Source organism: Anabrus simplex, chromosome 6 (genome assembly GCF_040414725.1).
Source record: "Anabrus simplex isolate iqAnaSimp1 chromosome 6, ASM4041472v1, whole genome shotgun sequence".
NCBI lineage: Eukaryota > Metazoa > Arthropoda > Insecta > Orthoptera > Tettigoniidae > Anabrus > Anabrus simplex.
The window spans coordinates 53,278,534-53,296,353 of record NC_090270.1 but is presented as its reverse complement, the minus strand read 5'-3'; the positions used below and the strand labels follow the sequence as shown (position 1 = coordinate 53,296,353).

Below are 17,820 nucleotides of genomic sequence, written 5' to 3'. Positions count from 1 at the left end.
CAATCTAGTCCGAAAACTAACAGGAGTCGAGAAATAAATACGAATTCTGCGGAAATAAAACCTCCGGAGAGAGAGGAACCCAGGATACGTGAAGAAGGCAGATTAAGCCCTACTAACCCAACCAGATTCCGGAATTTTAGACGTCAGAGGAATCAGGATAGACATCCTTACCAACCTAGGAATTCATGGAGACAGCGCGAAAGCACTCCTGAAGGAAATCGTGAGGCCAGACGGCGAGAACTCGAAAGTAGATGGAAGGACACACGGGAATACATCAGGGAGAGAAACCGTAATCCTGATGAACCTGGAGCGACATCCCTGGAATATCAACGTCAATTCGGACCAAGAGAACAAAGATCACCTGATCCTGACCCAACAGGCGCTATAAAAAAAACGCCGATCTCGCAATAGGGAGATTGACTACCGAACACGATGAGGTCGAAACGTCAAATTATTGTACTGCTGTTATCAATTACTGGCATATTGACGATTCCGAATTACTATTCGAAGACGCACAAACACTAAGGCCAATTATTACACGTTCATTACCTGTCATAACAGTACGCACAGGCAACCTACAGGTGATTACGCTCATCGATTCTGGAGCGCAAGCTTCTTTAATTTCTGATAAGCTTGTAGACTCGCTGAAAGATCAGAACAATGTTTTGTTATTACCTGCAGCTCAGATTAAAGTAAGAGGGATAGTTCCTGATAAGATTGTTAAATGCAAATCCCAGGCATTTTTAGAGTTTGAAATTAACAGTCAGATGTTCGAACACATATTTTTGGTAGTATCACGTCTTAACTTCAACTTAATACTTGGATCAGATTTTATGATCAAATACAAAGGAACCATTGACTATGATGCCAACCTCGTAAGATTACAGAATAATTCCGTAGAACTACAGCTGGTAGGACGAAGTGACCTGGAAGTTCAAGAGAAGGGAGCCCGTTTTGAAGAAGCCGGTGGTGACATTATTAAGCCCGCTGTAAGCGAGGTTGCGCCAGCCGTAGCAGAAAGTAGAAAGGGTGACCAAAGTGAGGACGACGCAGAGTCCCTATTCAATGAGAACTCCATTATAGGTCCGGATTATATAATGTCAATAGCCAGTGTGGTTGAAGACCCGGAAATTAAATTAAAATTGGAGGAGGCTAAAAATGACGTTCTACAGAAATTTGCATGTGTATTCGATGACAAGCCTGGAGAGATAGCTGACTACGAATATCATCTTGATGTAAATGACTTGTCTCCTTATCAGAAGAAACCATATCCCGTACCCGAGAAATATCGAGAAGAAGTTCGTAACTTAATTCATAAAATGACAGATGATGGGATAATTTCGCCTTGCGTAACTAAGTACTTGAATCCATTGGCCATAGTACGTAAGCCTAACGGCAGTATCAGAATTTGCCTCGACGCAAGGGTCCTAAATGACCGACTGACCTTAGAATATGACCGTCCTCCATTACTTAAGGATATTATCAGAAGATTCCACGGCATGAATTTCTTTAGTTGCCTTGACGGAACTTCTTCATACTATCACATAAAATTGGATGCTGAAAGTACCAGATTAAGACATGCAGCCGCCCTCAGAGAACGACGCCAGCGTAATAGGAAGTTCAGAAGACCATTGAATCCTGGAGACCTTATTTTAATACGGAGACCAGCTACTTCCAACCCTGAGAGAAGGATTTACGCTAAGTTCTGTCCACTATTCGTAGGTCCTTACCGTGTCCGCACTGTATTGAGAAACGGGGCTTATGAAATTGCAAAACTGGACGGCACTTTCGAGGGTATTTATAACTCAGCCAATGTAAAACAATATGTACCACAGGAAGAGTAAAGCCTGGAAAAGAAAATCCTGCGTATTTTCTTTTCGTCCAACCAAGGGGAAGATGTACCAGGAAGGCCTAGGTCCTGGTCCATGTTAATTGAAAGAAATGTTATTTCCAGCATTAAAGATCCGACCGACGTACGAACATCCATGTAAAGAATGTTCCAGTATGTGCCAGACCCTACGAGTGCGCTAGGCGGAGTCAAGTGACGTCACCTGTCGCTTGAAGCTCACCTCCCCTAGAGATATTTCTCGAAAGAAATTTTCTTTTAACAGCTTTTTAACGCCTTAACCAATTTCAACGGGACAAACGCTGAATTATAGCAAACATCATAAAAGTTAATCCCTGTAAATTTCAAATTAATTCATCAAACGGTTGTTGAGTTATAATAATTTAAAGTCTCAACGAAATTACGTAATCATGGTCACAAGGCCGAGAGAGCCGCCACCCCTCCCTGCGCTGGTATCTATATATGTCAAGGCCAGACAGCCCGCAAACTAGTACAAGGACAAGCAAACAGCTGTGTGAGTGAGATAGCGAAGAGACCGGCCCGCGTACAGTATGTTCGCGCAGTCACGGTAGAAGTACTTTCCGTCGTATCTCCGGAACGCGAAATTCTATCACCGATAGAATTATTAAAGGACGTCGCACTGCAGTTAGTATACCGCGTTGCGATTACAATATAATCCTAAAGACATTTAAGACTGTAACGCGAGTGAACTTATTGGAGTACAAATATTAACTATTTCATTACGTGTGGACTTAGGTAACTTCAAGTAACATTGAACTTTTACTGAGCCTAATACTTAGAATTACCAGAACTCATATTCACGTCACACCAACATAAGACTCACAGTAGTAATTTGAGTGAAAAAGTGAGAATTTTTCTGTGTTAATATAACATTATAGTAACAGGATTAGCAGAAAATAATCCCTAGCAACTTCAGACTGTGTTCAAAGACTGTGCTTATCGACTTACTTTCTTTTTTTTTTGTTTATGTGAACTGTGTGATTATGAACGTTTCAATAGCATTTCGTACAGAAAGGACTGTGATTCTTCATACGCCATTTTCGTGTGCGAAAATCACCCGAACAAGCTACAACTCAACGTGATCCAGTTCCAGCCATCATCACCTCATTGGGAACGTCAACATCGCCAATCCTGATTCTACATGGAACATTCCAGACGTCCATCTTTCGACATTTGGTAGCAACAGTTCTTGTCATAAGTGAGTAACAAACTGACTAAACTTTTTCATTTATTTTGAACAGTGAAACTTCAGTGTCGCGTGTGAACAATTTTCATAATTTCTCAAAAGTGATAAATTTAATTTCAGTAGAAAGACTGTAGGCTTTCAAGTGTGCTATATATCGAGATTGACGAACTGAAAACTTTGATAATTTCTCATTATAAAAGTGTGCTTAGGTTTAAAAAGACTTTAGGTGGAAATTCCCACATATGAAAGACTTTGAAACCAATGATATTTATGCCTTTTTTTTAAGGAGATTATTTTCGACATTTAATTTCTATGCAAAATTTGAGTCAATAATCATACCGCAGGGTGAAAAATTAATAAATCGTTTTAAGAAAAAAATTATTTACCATCTATTATTCGCTCTGCGAGACTATCCTTCTCTGTATCGGCTCCAAAACCCAGTTCCACTCCCTGAAGTTCTACTCATGCCCTTTGCCCACAACTTTTCCTGGTACAGTACTTAACATCGTAGATGGACTCTTCCCTCAACAATCTTAGTATATCTATATCTATTTCCTCTCAGACCTTTTATTTGTTCATTTATTTATTTTATTTTATTTTACTAATGTTATGGTTAGTACACAGTGTTATTAGTTACATACAAATATAAAAGTAATAGGGATCAACATGAGGAATCTGAAGTCAACTAGGAGAAGTGGTCCATCTACGAACCCTGTCTACCTTTATCGTTCTGATCGCTACCATGTTCCATTAAAAATTTATTGTGTTATAGGGCTACTGTTTGGTAGTAGGAGTGCTGTGCCGTTCTTGACCTCGAAACATATGAAAAGCCTCGGATTGTCTTTAACTTATCTAAATGACATCGCCTTCAACATTATTAAGGACCATTTGTACTTCACGTGATAGGGATTCGATCTTATTACTAAACTACACGTACTGATACTCAACAATGGCTGTAATTGTGTTCTTGTTTCAAGACACCCGCGGTCACCTACTAGGAGGACTATTTTTTCAACCTCCGATCGGTCGCAAAATTACAGCCACAGTGACAGTCCGATGAAGCATTGTGCAGATGTGTTGCGCAGTGTCTCTTGTATGCCCGTCGACCGCGTCACGTCGCACTTGTCAGTTCTGAGAGCGCAGTGAGCACGAAAACATGCCCAGAGGAACAGAGTCTCCCGCCAAGTGTGAAGTGCGTGCTGTCATTCGATTTCTTCATGCTGAGGAGAGCAAAGGAGTCGAAATTCATCGACGAATGAGTAATGTGTACGGCGGAACCTCCATGAGTGACAGCGAAGTGCGGCAATGGGGCAGGAACTTTGAAGCAGGATGTACATACCTTGATGATGCCGGTGGCCAGGGAAGGAACCGAGTGCCAACAGATGATCTTGTTCAGCGAGTGGATCAGACGATTCGGGAAAATTGTGGGATGGCCTGTTTTTCCTCACCACAGTCGAACACAAGGTAGGATCTTATACTCCTCTTATGTAGCAATGAGCCCCACATCGTCCATGAGTGGTGCGAACTCTATTGACAGCATCCTAGGTTTTTCTTTGGAGATTATAGTCCGCTGGTGAATACTCAACACTCCCACTCAATTGGAGTTGTTTTGTTCCACTCCAATTGCAACTCATGAAATCCATTATTTACAGGACGTATTGATGAGCCCCCTGGCAGTCTGATCGAAAGGAGATCTTGATTTCAGGAGTTCAAACCTAACAGACAAGTCTCAATGAATGGGGAGAGCTGGCTTCGTTAATATTTTCCTAAACTCACGAACCAGATTATTTGGTCTTCGTATTTTTTTAGGAAGCCAATTGCAGCAATGGTTTCACATCATACAAACAAGGTTCACTTAATAGAGTTGAATCAAACACACAGACGCATTTTATTCGAATCTTGCTTTCTTGTACATTTCAAATTACTTTCCCTCACGTGGTGTAACACAGAGCTTACTTTCACGTCTCTCGGCGGGTTGAGACGAAAATATATAATATTTTCTTACAAACGGCTTTACGTCGCACCGGCCCAGATAGGTCTTATGGCGACGATGGGAAAGAAAATGGCTAGGAGTGAAAAGGAAGTAGCCGTGGCCGTAATTTTCCTGGTGTGAAAATGGGAAACCACGGGAAAACATCTTCAGGGCTGCCGAATACACTATGTCCCGAATGCAAGCTCACAGCTGCGTACCCCTGATCGCACAGCCAACTGTCTATTCAGGACAGAAATGAAAACAGTTTAGTATTTGTTTTTGTTGTTGATGTTGTCGGTCGGACCCTGCTAAGCAGAGTCTTGGAGTGGCGTGCCAATCCAACGGATTAGTCCAGATGTCACGTCCGTGCGAAACTCTGGAAGCGCACTCGGCCTAACCACCCAAAATGTTGTTCTATTCCTGATGTGGTATTCAACTGAACATTGAGATATCTTGTGATACTTAACTGTAGGAATCTGTTGTTGTGCAGAGTAGTGATAAGTGTTTGTCTGTTCTAGGTCAGAACCAGTGTTGGATTGAGTTTGATGAACCCTGGAAGTGGCAGCTGTACATGACCCTAGTTGCCATCATGCTGTTTATCATCCCAGCCCTCATCATCTCAGCCTGCTACACTGTCATCGTCCTCACAATCTGGAGCAAGAGTAAGCTGCTGACACCCACCGGCCGGCCAAGATCCTCCACGAGAAGTAAGTCAGCAGTGATGTTACGTTTGTTGTTTGAGTCGTTAGTCCATAGACTAGGTTGATGCAGCTCTCCATGCCACCCTATCCCGCGCCAACATGTTCATGTCTACATAACTGCTACATCTTACATCTGCTTTAATCTGCTTGTCATATTCATACCTTTGTCTACCCCTACCGTGCTTACTGACTACACTTCCCTCAGAAACCAATTGAACAAGTCCTGGGTGTCTTATTATGTGCCCTATCATTCTACCTCTTCTTTTAGTCAGATTTAGCCAAATCAATCTCCGCTCGCCAATTCTATTGAGTACCTCTTCGTTCGTAATTCGATCTACCCATCTAACTTGCAGCATTATTCTGTAACACCACATTTCAAAACCTTCTATTCTATTTCATTATGAGCTACTTATCGTCAATCAATCAATCAATCAATCAATCAATAGTGATCTGCATTTACGGCAGTTGCCTGGGTGGCAGATTCCCTATCTGTTGCTTTCTCAGTCTTTTCCTAAATGATTTAAATGACATTGGAAATTTATTGAACATCACCCTTGGTAAGTTATTCCAATCCCTAACTCCCCTTCCTATAAATAAATATTTGCCCCAATTTGTCCTCTTGTATTCCAACTTTATCTTCATACTGTGATATTTCCTACTTTCCGTGTTTCACTTCCATACAATGCCACGCTCCAGACGAAAGTCTTCAAAATCGTCCTTCTAATTCTTATAACAATGTTCGAAATGAGCAAATTTCTGGTCTTAAGAAAGGCCTACCTTGCTTTTGCTAGTGTGCATTCTGTGTCTACCCTACTTCTGCCATAGTTAGTTATTTTACCAGCCAAGTAACTAGAGTCATCTACTTCCTTTCAGACATCATTTCCTAATATAATATTAACTGCATCACCTAACTTCCTTCGACTGTAGTGCATTACTTTCGTTTTTGGACTTATTTTATTTTCACCTTGTACTTCTTAAGAATCCGTACATACCATTCAGCAATTTCTTTAGATCTTCTGCAGTCTCAGATAAGATAACAATATCATCGGCAAATCTCATAATACCGAGCTCGATAGCTGCAGTCGCTTAATTGCGGCCACTATACAGTATTCGGGAGATAGTGGGTTCGAACCCCACTGTCGGCAGTCCTGAAGATGGTTTACCGTGATTTCCCATTTTCGCACCATGAAAATGCTGGGGCTATACCTTAATTAACCTGAATCCGCCCAGCGTGCCATATATGGCACGGCAAACTACACAGTCTTCTTGGACTCTTATTATTGTAACCGCGCGCACTGTATCCAACGCTAAAAGTTACAATTTTATTCTCAAAAAATTCAATCTTGGGCGGATCCAGGTTAAGGCCACGGCCGCTTCCTTCCCACTCCTAGCTCCTTCCTGTCCCATCGTCGCCATAATACCTATCAGTGACGGCGCGACATTAAGCAACTTGCAAAAAATCTCACTGTTTTGATTACCTTTTTCTGGATTGTGATCCCCATTTCCAAATTCCTCTTTGATTTCCATTAACGCCTGCTCTATACAAACAATGAAATCACTCATAACTATATTGCAGCTTCTTTTTTAAAGCCCTCTATTCTTACCACTGTAGACTGATTTTAAATATATAGCCAATTTTTCTGCATTTTTTGACATAAATATGTCTTTTGGATGGACGTCATCTGAATATTTGCGTTACGGAAGTTTTCAATGAAGTTAATCAAATCTGGAAAGTTAAAATGCACCCTGAGCTGTTATTCCTATTAAGCACAGAAGCCCACCAAACGTACCAAAGTTTTCAGTGTACAAAATCAGTTTCTTTCTAACTATTGCTTTTTTTTTCAGGGGAAATTGTTTTCTACGGTTTGATGTATCATTCTCCCGATAAACCTGAATAACGAAACTGTTTGTTCTATCGAAGAAAGAGAATTCATGTAGGATTACAATTAAATTTTCTATGAAAGTATCCCGATTCATGTTCTTCATAACTCTAATGGTTTGCCGGAAATTTGCACGTTTTCATATTAAACGAATGTTTCCATTATACGATTCAAGCTTTTCATACTTGGAGTGTGTTACGGCTGGATGGTTTAAGATGCATGTACATTAGTGTGCAAGACTAACAATTGATGTATTTTCTCAGTACGTAAAGTAATATTTGTTAAGGCAAAAGACAGATCAACGAAGAAAATGTGGACCAACCTGAAGTAATTGTACATCTGTGGCGTTTAAAATAGAACACAATACCTAATCTGTTGGAAGTACAAGCAGTACCTCCCGGCTATAGCGTTGGACACGCTAGTTGATGTAGAGACCGAGAAGGGATTCAAATTTGTCAGAGAGACGAGCGGATACCATTGTTTATTATTATTACCAGCATTGTTCAAAACTGATTCTGACTTCATCGCGGGCAGAGCTGTGAGAACTACTAGTCCAGTAGCGTCCAGTCAGCACGTCTCTGTGATAAACCAGTTTCCTCTAGGTTCCCTGTACGAAAACACTGCCGCGGCCTCTTCTAATTCTAAACCTCTTCACGCGAGACATCAATGTTTCGATCCGCTATATGCACTCGAGTTTCAACTGTGTAACTCAAGCACTTCAATTTAAACAACTTGAAACTTTGTGAACTTCATGCAAGCATTACTGGATGTTTATAGAGTAAGTCACTAACGGTATCAGAATGAAGTTCTTCAAGCAAAATGTTCAAATAAAATTTCTTCTCAGTTTCAACAAGAAGTTACACACATCATCTAGAAATTTGCGTAGAATTTCATGTCTGCTCAGAACCCCTACCAATTTCAGATATGATTATACTGTAAATCATTACTCATAAACTTAAATAAACCAAAATTATGGTAATCAGGAAGGGGTGGGTGGAGAATTACAATATCCAGCTATGAAGCACTGTACTAGACCAAACAATGCAAAGGCAATGCCATCTCCTTATACACAATGAGACCCTTGGAGGAGAGAAAGGTAAAGGCTTCCATTATTCGTAACATTGACACTAAGCAGATGTGACGGTGTCCGCTATTTTGTTGAAGACCTCGGAAGGATTAAAGTAGCCTAGCTTCGGCCGCGAGTACCGTTGCCGAGTTACTGACCCGGCCAACTCGTCACTCAGCCAACAAGTCGGGACGGAGAGTGCAAGGCTAGGCTTTCTCTAGCATCTCCCTGTTTCTCATTTCCCTGGACACCTCTGACCACTTCTGGAAACCTCAAGACGATTGGGTGTGCCGAGAGTGTTCTGGGCGTATCCAGCTACCGGAATTGGTCTGGAACCTGTAGACCTCCTTTTTTAAGGCGCACCGGACGAGCTCAGCCTGACAGTTCAATTCAATCGGAGAGCTGGTGCTACTGAAAGTGTATTGATGTGGAGTGTGGGCCAGATGAGCTCTGCAGTGCCTGAGTCTGTCCTTAAGAAATAGAGTCTCTTGTGTCCAGCTGTTGTGAATTAACGTTGTGTCTTTGGCTCATCGTGGGAGCGATCGGCAAGGGACAATGCACGGATACTGTTGTGAATGTACGGACAGTGTACGACATACTGAACAGTAAGTGTGTTGTGAGCAAGCTGTGAACTGTGTGTCAGTGTTAATGTGCAGTGTGCAGCGAGTATAATTGTGGAATTGTGTTATTAGAGTTTAAGTGACTATAATGGAATAGTGTATAATGTTTACCCAGTAGCTAGCGTAATTGTGTTAATTTGTAAGTAATAGAGTGAATAACCAGTATTACTGAGTTAGTGAGAGTGGAGAGACCACAAACTGATGTTCGTGTGTGTCTGTGTTAGATTAAACGCTTTCATTTGTGCCTTTATTTAACACCCTCGCCAAGTAATACAAGAAAGGGTGACTAGCTCTATACCTGGCAGTCTTTGCTCCCAATAACTAACGAGATACTCATTTTTGCTGTAGGCTGAGTGAACCTCTGGACTATATAACACTCTAGAACTGGAAATCGCGTTCCAAATCATGAAGGGGGTTGAACCCACGTCCCTCCAGGAAGCCACTTCGGCTTGAGAGCCACTTATTCTGGTAGAGTAGAACGATAAAATTCCTTCAGGGCCGTAAGTAGGAGTGGGTGATGTGGGCATCCGCCCAGAGCAACGGACAAATGTAGGTATCAAAAAGAAGGGAAGTGACAGAGGAATTTCCTTGTCTGTAACTCGAACCTTGTAAAAATTGTGAGAAAAAACTAAAAATTTCAAACAACATATATATAATAAAATATCTAAATCTAGTTCGTTTTTAAAATATATCATCTTGAGAGCTTATTATTTAAGGCTGATCAAAAATTTGTATATGCATGCTGCGTAGCTCACACAGTAGAGCGCTGGCCTCCTTAGCCCAGTTTGACAAGCTCGATCTTGGTACAATCCGGTGGTATTTAAATGAGCTGGGAGACGTCAGACTGTAGTAGGTAGATTTACTGGCACGTAAAAAAATCCTGAGGGACAAACTTGTGGCATCTCGACATTTCCTAAAACTGTAAAAGTATTTAGTGGAAAGTAAAACCAATAATATTATGATTAATTTTTGCTCTGAAGATGATGTTACTGGACTCTAAATTAGCGTTTTTTTCTTTAGCATCATCTCGTCGCCTGGGGCTGTCCCAAATTAAAACGCTAGATGAAGCTAAGACAGCTGTAATTTTAGTACATATCACTTTTAGCTCTTTGGTATTTGGTCCATGTATATGCATTAATAACGACCGCAATTCACAAACTCATGAAATTGGAAAATATACTATAGAACTTCTTAGACAAATACATTATCAACATCGGTACATGAACCCAAAAACAAAATTTAATCACATAGAATTTGGGCCATTATCAGCCGTCCCAATGAAATAATCATGCTCATAAAAGGCACACCTTACAAGAACCTGATCAAATACAACGCAGGATATTGCTTATGGCCTGACACGGCACGCTCTAAGGCAGCCACATTAGTGCCTCATTATACCCATATTATAAGCTTCTTTAAAGGCATACACAATAACATATAATATTTCGAAAGAAAAAATTAAAGGAATCAACAATCTCGGCAGTAACATTTATTGGACGGGCAGCGGGGGGTACATTAATCAGGTGTTTGCCCAGGGCATCGTAATACGGTTATGTTAAAGACAGACATGCTTTCACGCCGTAATAACTTGAAAAAGAAACAAGTATCAAGTATCCTCTTACATACGTAACCGTTGCATATAATATGAAGTTGCATAAAAAGTACGGTTTTTGACAGCTCGTACCTCACTTCTCAGATATCTACGAACATTCCACATTCCAGAGCAAAGCCCTCGTCCTTGTTATTGTTATTATTATTATTATTATTATTATTATTATTATTATTATTATTATTATTATTATTATTATTCCGCCTGGTAGCCATTCTTTAAGGCACCGTGGTTTGCCGGTTCGAGTCCAGTTGGTCGAAAAATTTCACAATCACAATGTTCACCTGCATGGTAAAGGAGGTGGCGGTATACAATTTATAATCACTTGATTGCGTGCCAAAAGCCTGGATTAAATTCCAAACGTCTGCGCAGTGCTCGTATGGAATAAGGGCGTATGACACTGTTGATGGTGATTCGACCGTCGGATGGAAGCGTAAAGCTTTGAACAGATCCCCTGGTAGGAGTAGGCCATGCGCCGGATTTCACCGTCTCCCTTTCTACTATCATATACCACGGCATTAGTTTCATCTCTCCCATTAACTCCTCTGCTGACATTGACGTCAGGAAGGGCATCCTGTCATAGAAACTCGCTGCGAAGATTCATCTCACTTCATACCCGACCCCGTAGAGGAACGGGCAGGGTTGCACATACATATATTGTTGTTGTTATTATTTTTTTACAAGCGAATGGACCACTAAGGATCACGCTACAACATTTCTTTCTCTTCGTGCGGAGTTTTCTCAGTTCTCTTTCATGAGTTCAGTGGCCTGCTTCCGTTGTTCATCTGTCCAGGCTCTTCCGGTCTTCCTAGTTCTTCCTGCGGCTTGAACACCTTGCAAATTCTTCAGTGTGTTCCTAAACGTATTCCTTTCTAACAGCTGGTCTTCCAAGATGCTTAACCTTTCCATATCCTTCTTCGTTTCCTCAATCCATGCTGTAGTGGTCTTTTTTTCTCCAGAAGTAATCAAATATCTGTTTGCTAAGTCTGTTTGCGTTCTGGACAGCTCCCATAATTTTTCTGAGGATTCTTCTTTCCAGGACCTCTAGATTCTCCAGCTTGTAGTTCATGGACAGGCATTCACTGACATACAGACATTCTGTTATTATTATTATTATTATTATTATTATTATTATTATTATTATTATTATTATTATTATTATTATTATTATTAAAAGAAGTGCACCCACATAGTGCCGGATTCGAGTAAAAATGTGCAATAGGGATTGAAAAAATCTGAGTGGGCTTGTCTCAGATATTTTCCTACGTGATTATATTTGCTGAGTGGGATTTTTGTAGTCTAAGTATAGACTTTTCTTCATTGCAGATGACCATCGAACACTGCGGCATCAGCAAGAGGACCAAGACAGTAGACGAGCGAGTTCCAGGGGGCTGATACCTCGGGCTAAGATCAAGACGGTGAAAATGACGTTCGTCATTGTGTTTGGTGAGCAGGACTTTACTTTATATTAAGGTTTGAACGGAGAACATTGTCATAGAATGTAAAATATTATTAATACAGTCCAATTCCCGCTACACTGGGAACACACTCAGATATAAAATTTCATCTCTGCGGTATTCTTAACAATTACAGTAACGACTCCGAAGGGATCGCTAATTAACGGCTGTTATAGGCGATAGACGCACTAACCGGTAATTTATTTAATTTTTGCTAAAAATGTAATGTCTGCAAGCTTTAGGCTGCACACTTACACGGTTAATTAACAGAATAAAGTTAAAACGTTAAAAACAAATGAGTGAAATAATTATTGCTGTGTTTGCAATACAGTATTTGTAGTGGGGGACTGAGGGGAATGTTTACACAGTATGAATGGCAATAATATGTCAGCAAAATATACAATAATACGTAAGGAAATAAGTAACAACAATGCAAATTGATCAATAATGTCGCACACGGTCTTCGCTAATAAATGAGGTGTTCTCTCTGCTCTTCCTAATTGTAGAAATCCTTCAGTGTGATACATCCAATTCTTTTGCGGCGCTGACCCTTGTTCTCCCATTTTGTAATCGCCATATTATGTGTGATTTTTCTTCAGTATTAAACATTTACTCTTTCGTTTGTGACACCTTCAGAGGAATGCTTGACTTGAATATTTAACGGACAGAATGAATTAGAATCTGCGGTCTACTGAAAACAAGAGTTTGAAAATTATATCTTAGGTAAATAAAATAGTCAACATGGCCAAGTCTAGAATCCTCCCTAGTCAATCTACCGACCCAGACATCCTGCTCTTAAAACAGGTCGTGAGAACCAGGAAACCGAATACGTGTTTCAAACACCGCGGTGCTTGGTTAACTTACGACCTGTTTTAACTGATTAGGTTCCCACTTTTCGGCCTACTTTGAATTAAATCACTAAATTACTAAAAGTCTAAATTAAATTCCTCCCCCTCCCCCTGGAAAGGTCGGTTTGTTAACAAGGGGAGCTTTCCACCTCTCTAAATTCTTCTTCACCTAAATTACTCCGACCCCAATTTTATATTTTTAACAGTTTAGCGTCCGGCTCCATGGATAAATGGTTATCGTGTTGGCCTTTGGTCACAGGGTTCCCGGGTTCGATTCCCAGCCGGGTCGGAGATTTGAGCCTTAAATGATTAATTCCCTTGGTTCAGGGACTGGGTACGTTTGCTGTCCCCAACATCCCTACAACTCGCACACCACACAACGCACTGTCCTCCACCACAATAACACGCAGTTACCTACACACGGCAGATGCCGCCCACACTTAACGAAGGGTCTGCCTTATAAGGGCTGCATCCGGCTAGAAATAGCCACACGAAATTAAAAACAGTTTAGCGAAGAGAGTGTTACGTCCCTGACATGGGAGAAAATTCTCTCTCCCATGACAGGTCGCTTCGCACCCCCCCCCCCCCCGCAAGTGTACGCGATGGAGATTTTCCGACACATCGGCACGTCGCGGAAACAGATGAGTAAAAGAGTATAGTTACCGCTCTGGGACTTTCATCTACTCGCTCTCTACAAAAAAATAAAATAAGCTTTACATTATTTTGTTATAGTTGATACTTTTTTCCGAATGCGCGATTTATTTATTTATTTATTTATCGTATGATGTGCACAGATAGATTATATAAATAAGTATACAATATATACACAATATATACAAGCAGAAGCCTATAGTTCCAAATCAAGTCATTGATCCATTTCAAGGCCTCCTCAGTTGCGTTATGAATGTCCTCCAAAGGACCTTGAAATGCTCTCCGTGGACACTTGGCAATTACGTGGTGGATGGTCTGTGAGGTAGCTCCACAATCACACCCAGAAGACTTCTGCCAGCCCCATTTATAAAGCGTATAGCCGCATCTTCCTTGATTGACTCTTATCCTGCTTAGAGTCCTCCATTGACGTCTGGGTAGATGGAATCCAGGAGGTTGAACATGAGGTAGAGTCACAAGATGTTGATTGGGAACAGAAGACTGCTGCCATTGGTGTAACCAGGCGTTCGTGATGGAGAACCCAGATTCTTCCAGTGTAAGTGCAGTGCGCCAGGGTGGAGATCTAGACTTAAGTCGAGGAGGGGCAGGTTGAGTAATATCCTGGTGAACGGGGAGGTTGGAGTCCTGGCTGGTCTTCTTCCACAGTTTTAGAAGAGCTTCAGACCTTCTTAAGCAAGGCGGAGGAATATTACTGAGTGTAGGCAGCCAGGCCACGTTTGTAGAGCGAATACAACCGGTTATGATGCGCATTGTTTGATTTAGTTGAGCATCAATCTTCGCAGTATGAGCACTGTTCAACCAAATTGAAGCGCAGTATTCAGCAACTGAATAGCAAAGAGCTAGACCAGTAGATCTCAACACTTCGTTGTTTGCGCCCCAAGATGTGCCGGCTAATTTTTGAAGAATATTATTCCGACTTTTAATCTTGGCGGCTGTGTTGTTAATATGATGTTTATATGTTAGGGATCTGTCTAATGTGACACCTAAATATTTTGGGAAGGAACAGTGTTGTAAGGATTGATTTCTGAATGTTATTGAAGGCTTGTAGTTGGCAAATTTATTTCTGAGATGAAACACAGATACAACAGTCTTTTGGAGATTTGGACGGAGACGATAGAATACGCGATAGAAAGTACACTGTTTTATACGATACGTCGTACTAAGTGACTTTTTTTAAATACAGTCTTTATGTAGGATTTATACGGGACTGTTAGATTTCACTGTTATATCCGATATTTCGTTAAAAGCGATGTCTCAATAAACTATTTCGATTTTATAATATTCACACAGAATTTTTGTCATCATCATCATCGTCGTCTACTAAAGGCAATGCCTTGTCGCTATAGCCATATCTGACGATCTTCTCTTCTGCTAGCCTCTTCATGTTGCTACACGAATCACATGCCAGTTTAACGACATAGTTTCTGATGTATGAGATCCTTGGTCGTCCCTGGGTCTAAATCCCTTCAATGATGGTTTGGAGAAGAGAGTCACGCCTCCATACGTGCCCAAGGAATTTTGATTTCCTCTCCTTTATCGTGTTTAATAAATATCGATCCTCTTCTACGTTCTTTAAAAGAAGGTCATTTTTGTGTTTTTATCCATCCAACTTGTTTATGTGGTTATTCCCCTATACCACATTTCTGCAGCCGCAAGTTTCGTTTCTTCTTGTTTCTCTAATGTCCAGGTTTCGCATCCATACAATAGCTCTCTCGAAACAAAGGTCTTGGCAAATGATTTTCTGGTGACCAAACTGAGATGACTGTTTAGCAATAAGATTTTCTTATTTTGGAAGGCTTCTTTTGCTACCACTATTCTTTTCTTGATTTCCGAAAGGGACCTGTTATCACAGGTAATTACACTACCAAAATAGGAGAATCTTGTTATTTCTTCTATCGATGTATTATTTAATTTTAAGTTTTTCTACCTGTAGGATTCTTTTTGTGTGCAATCATGAACTTTTTCTTTATATTTAGATTACATTTTTGTAAATATTTGTTGAATATTATTAGCATATTACTAATATCCCTTTCATATTAAGCCAAGAGAGCAATATCTTCCGCTAAGCAGATACTGTGCACCTGAATACCATTAAATGAATTTTTTGATATCTTTATTGTGACGTTTACTGTTATTTTGAGAAATTTGTCGTAGCTTTAGAGTTATTGTTTTATATTTAAATTAAATTTTACTTTTAGATTTTTTCGCGTGGAAGTATATCCTTGGTTTTTTTTTTCTATTTTGCTTTACGTCGCACCGACACAGATATTTCTTATGGCGACGTGGGACTGGAAGGGCCTAGGAATTGTAAGGAATCGGCCGTGGCCTTAATTAAGGCACAGCCCCAGCATTTGCCTGGTGTGAAAATGGGAAACGACGGAAAACTATCATCAGAGCTGCCGACAGTGGGGTTCGAACCCACTATCTCCCGGATGCGAGCTCACAGCTGCGCATATATCCTTGTGGCAGTTCAGATTGTTTTCGAGGTAGCTGGCCCTTTCAAATTCGTAATGAACGTAAGTGATAACTGTATGCATTTACGCGTCGTTTCCAAATATTGTCCGGCTCCATGGCTAAATTGTTAGTGCGCTGGCCTTTGGTCACAGAAGTCCTGAGTTCGATTCCCGGCAGGTTCAGGAATTTTAACGATCGTTGGTTAATTTCGCTGGCACCGTGACTGGGTGTGTGTGTGTGTGTGTGTGTGTGTGTGTTGTCTTCGTCATTTTATCCTTATCACGACGTGCAGTTTGCCTATGGGCGTCAACATGTCCTCGGACAGTACCGGCACTAAAAGGCATACGCCTTTTCATTTAATTTCCAAATATTATTAGGACTGTCACCGATCAGCCCAGCGAACCTTAAAACTGCGGGTTCAACACTAATATCGATCGGTCACTTTGGATATTTTCTTTTCCACACCTTCAAAGTCCACGCCGAGTGAGGATGAACTATGGATTAAACGGCATCCAGAGTGTCACAACACACCTCAGTGGCCCAGAAATATAGATTTGACAATAATATTAGTCGTTTTCGATTATTTTACTTGCTACGCCCTCCCAACTCCAAATGTAGCGGTGCTAGGGGTGTCTTGCCCCCACAGTATTTTTCTCCATGTAGTAAGTCATATGTGTTCCACATACATCCACAATCTCGGTCATTTTGGATATTTTCCTTCCAATCCGTCTCACCCCCATACCGAAGTTGGCTGAACATGGACTGAAATGTCATCCGGAGTGTCTCAGCGACACCGAAAACTGTGGATTCAACGCTAATACAGGTCATTTTCGCTTATCATTAGATGTGACTCCCTCCGAGACCTCACACGTAAGGGAGCATGGGATAAATTACCTCCATAGTATCTCTCTCCAGATAGTATTAAGTAGGAGCCTCCGTGGCTCAGGCGGCAGCGCGCCGGCCTATCACTGCTGGATACCGTGGTTCAAATCCCTGTCACTCCATGTGAGATCTGTGCTGGACAAAGCGGAGGCGGACAGGTTTTTCTCTGGGTACTCCGGTTTTCCCTGTCATCTTTCATTCCAGCAACACTCTCCATGGAAATGTTATTTCATCCGTCAGTCATTTATCATTGCCCCAGATGAGTGCGATAGGCTTCGGCAACCGGCACACTTCCTATCCTCGCCGCTAGGTGGGGGCTTCATTCATTCTATTCCTGACCCTGTCGAATGACTGGAAGAAGGTTGTGGATATTTTTTATAGTATTAAGTAATATGCATACAAAGTTCGGGTTGCTTATAGTCGCCTGCCATGATTAATCCTATGCCCCTTATCTGTGTGCAACCCGCTAAGCACACAATGTACTGTATTGCGGGCTCCTATAGGCCTTCGCTTGCAAATACAGTACCTCACAAAAGCTCAAGACCACCAGCGAAAATCAGTTAAAAGCCCCACATTTATGGTACAAGTTGGTCTGAAAATATTTATTGG

At 41.1% G+C, this 17,820-nt stretch overlaps 1 protein-coding gene across 1 annotated transcript in view; it reads left to right on the top strand.

Moving 5' to 3' along the window:
* LOC136875858 (cardioacceleratory peptide receptor-like) overlaps positions 1–17,820 on the top strand; it is a 293,506-nt gene that overhangs the window by 274,140 nt on the left and 1,546 nt on the right. The window contains exons 6-7 of the mRNA XM_068228221.1: positions 5,544–5,732; positions 12,228–12,347. Of these exons, the coding sequence (XP_068084322.1) occupies positions 5,544–5,732; positions 12,228–12,347 (309 nt within the window). The remainder of the gene's footprint in view (positions 1–5,543; positions 5,733–12,227; positions 12,348–17,820) is intronic.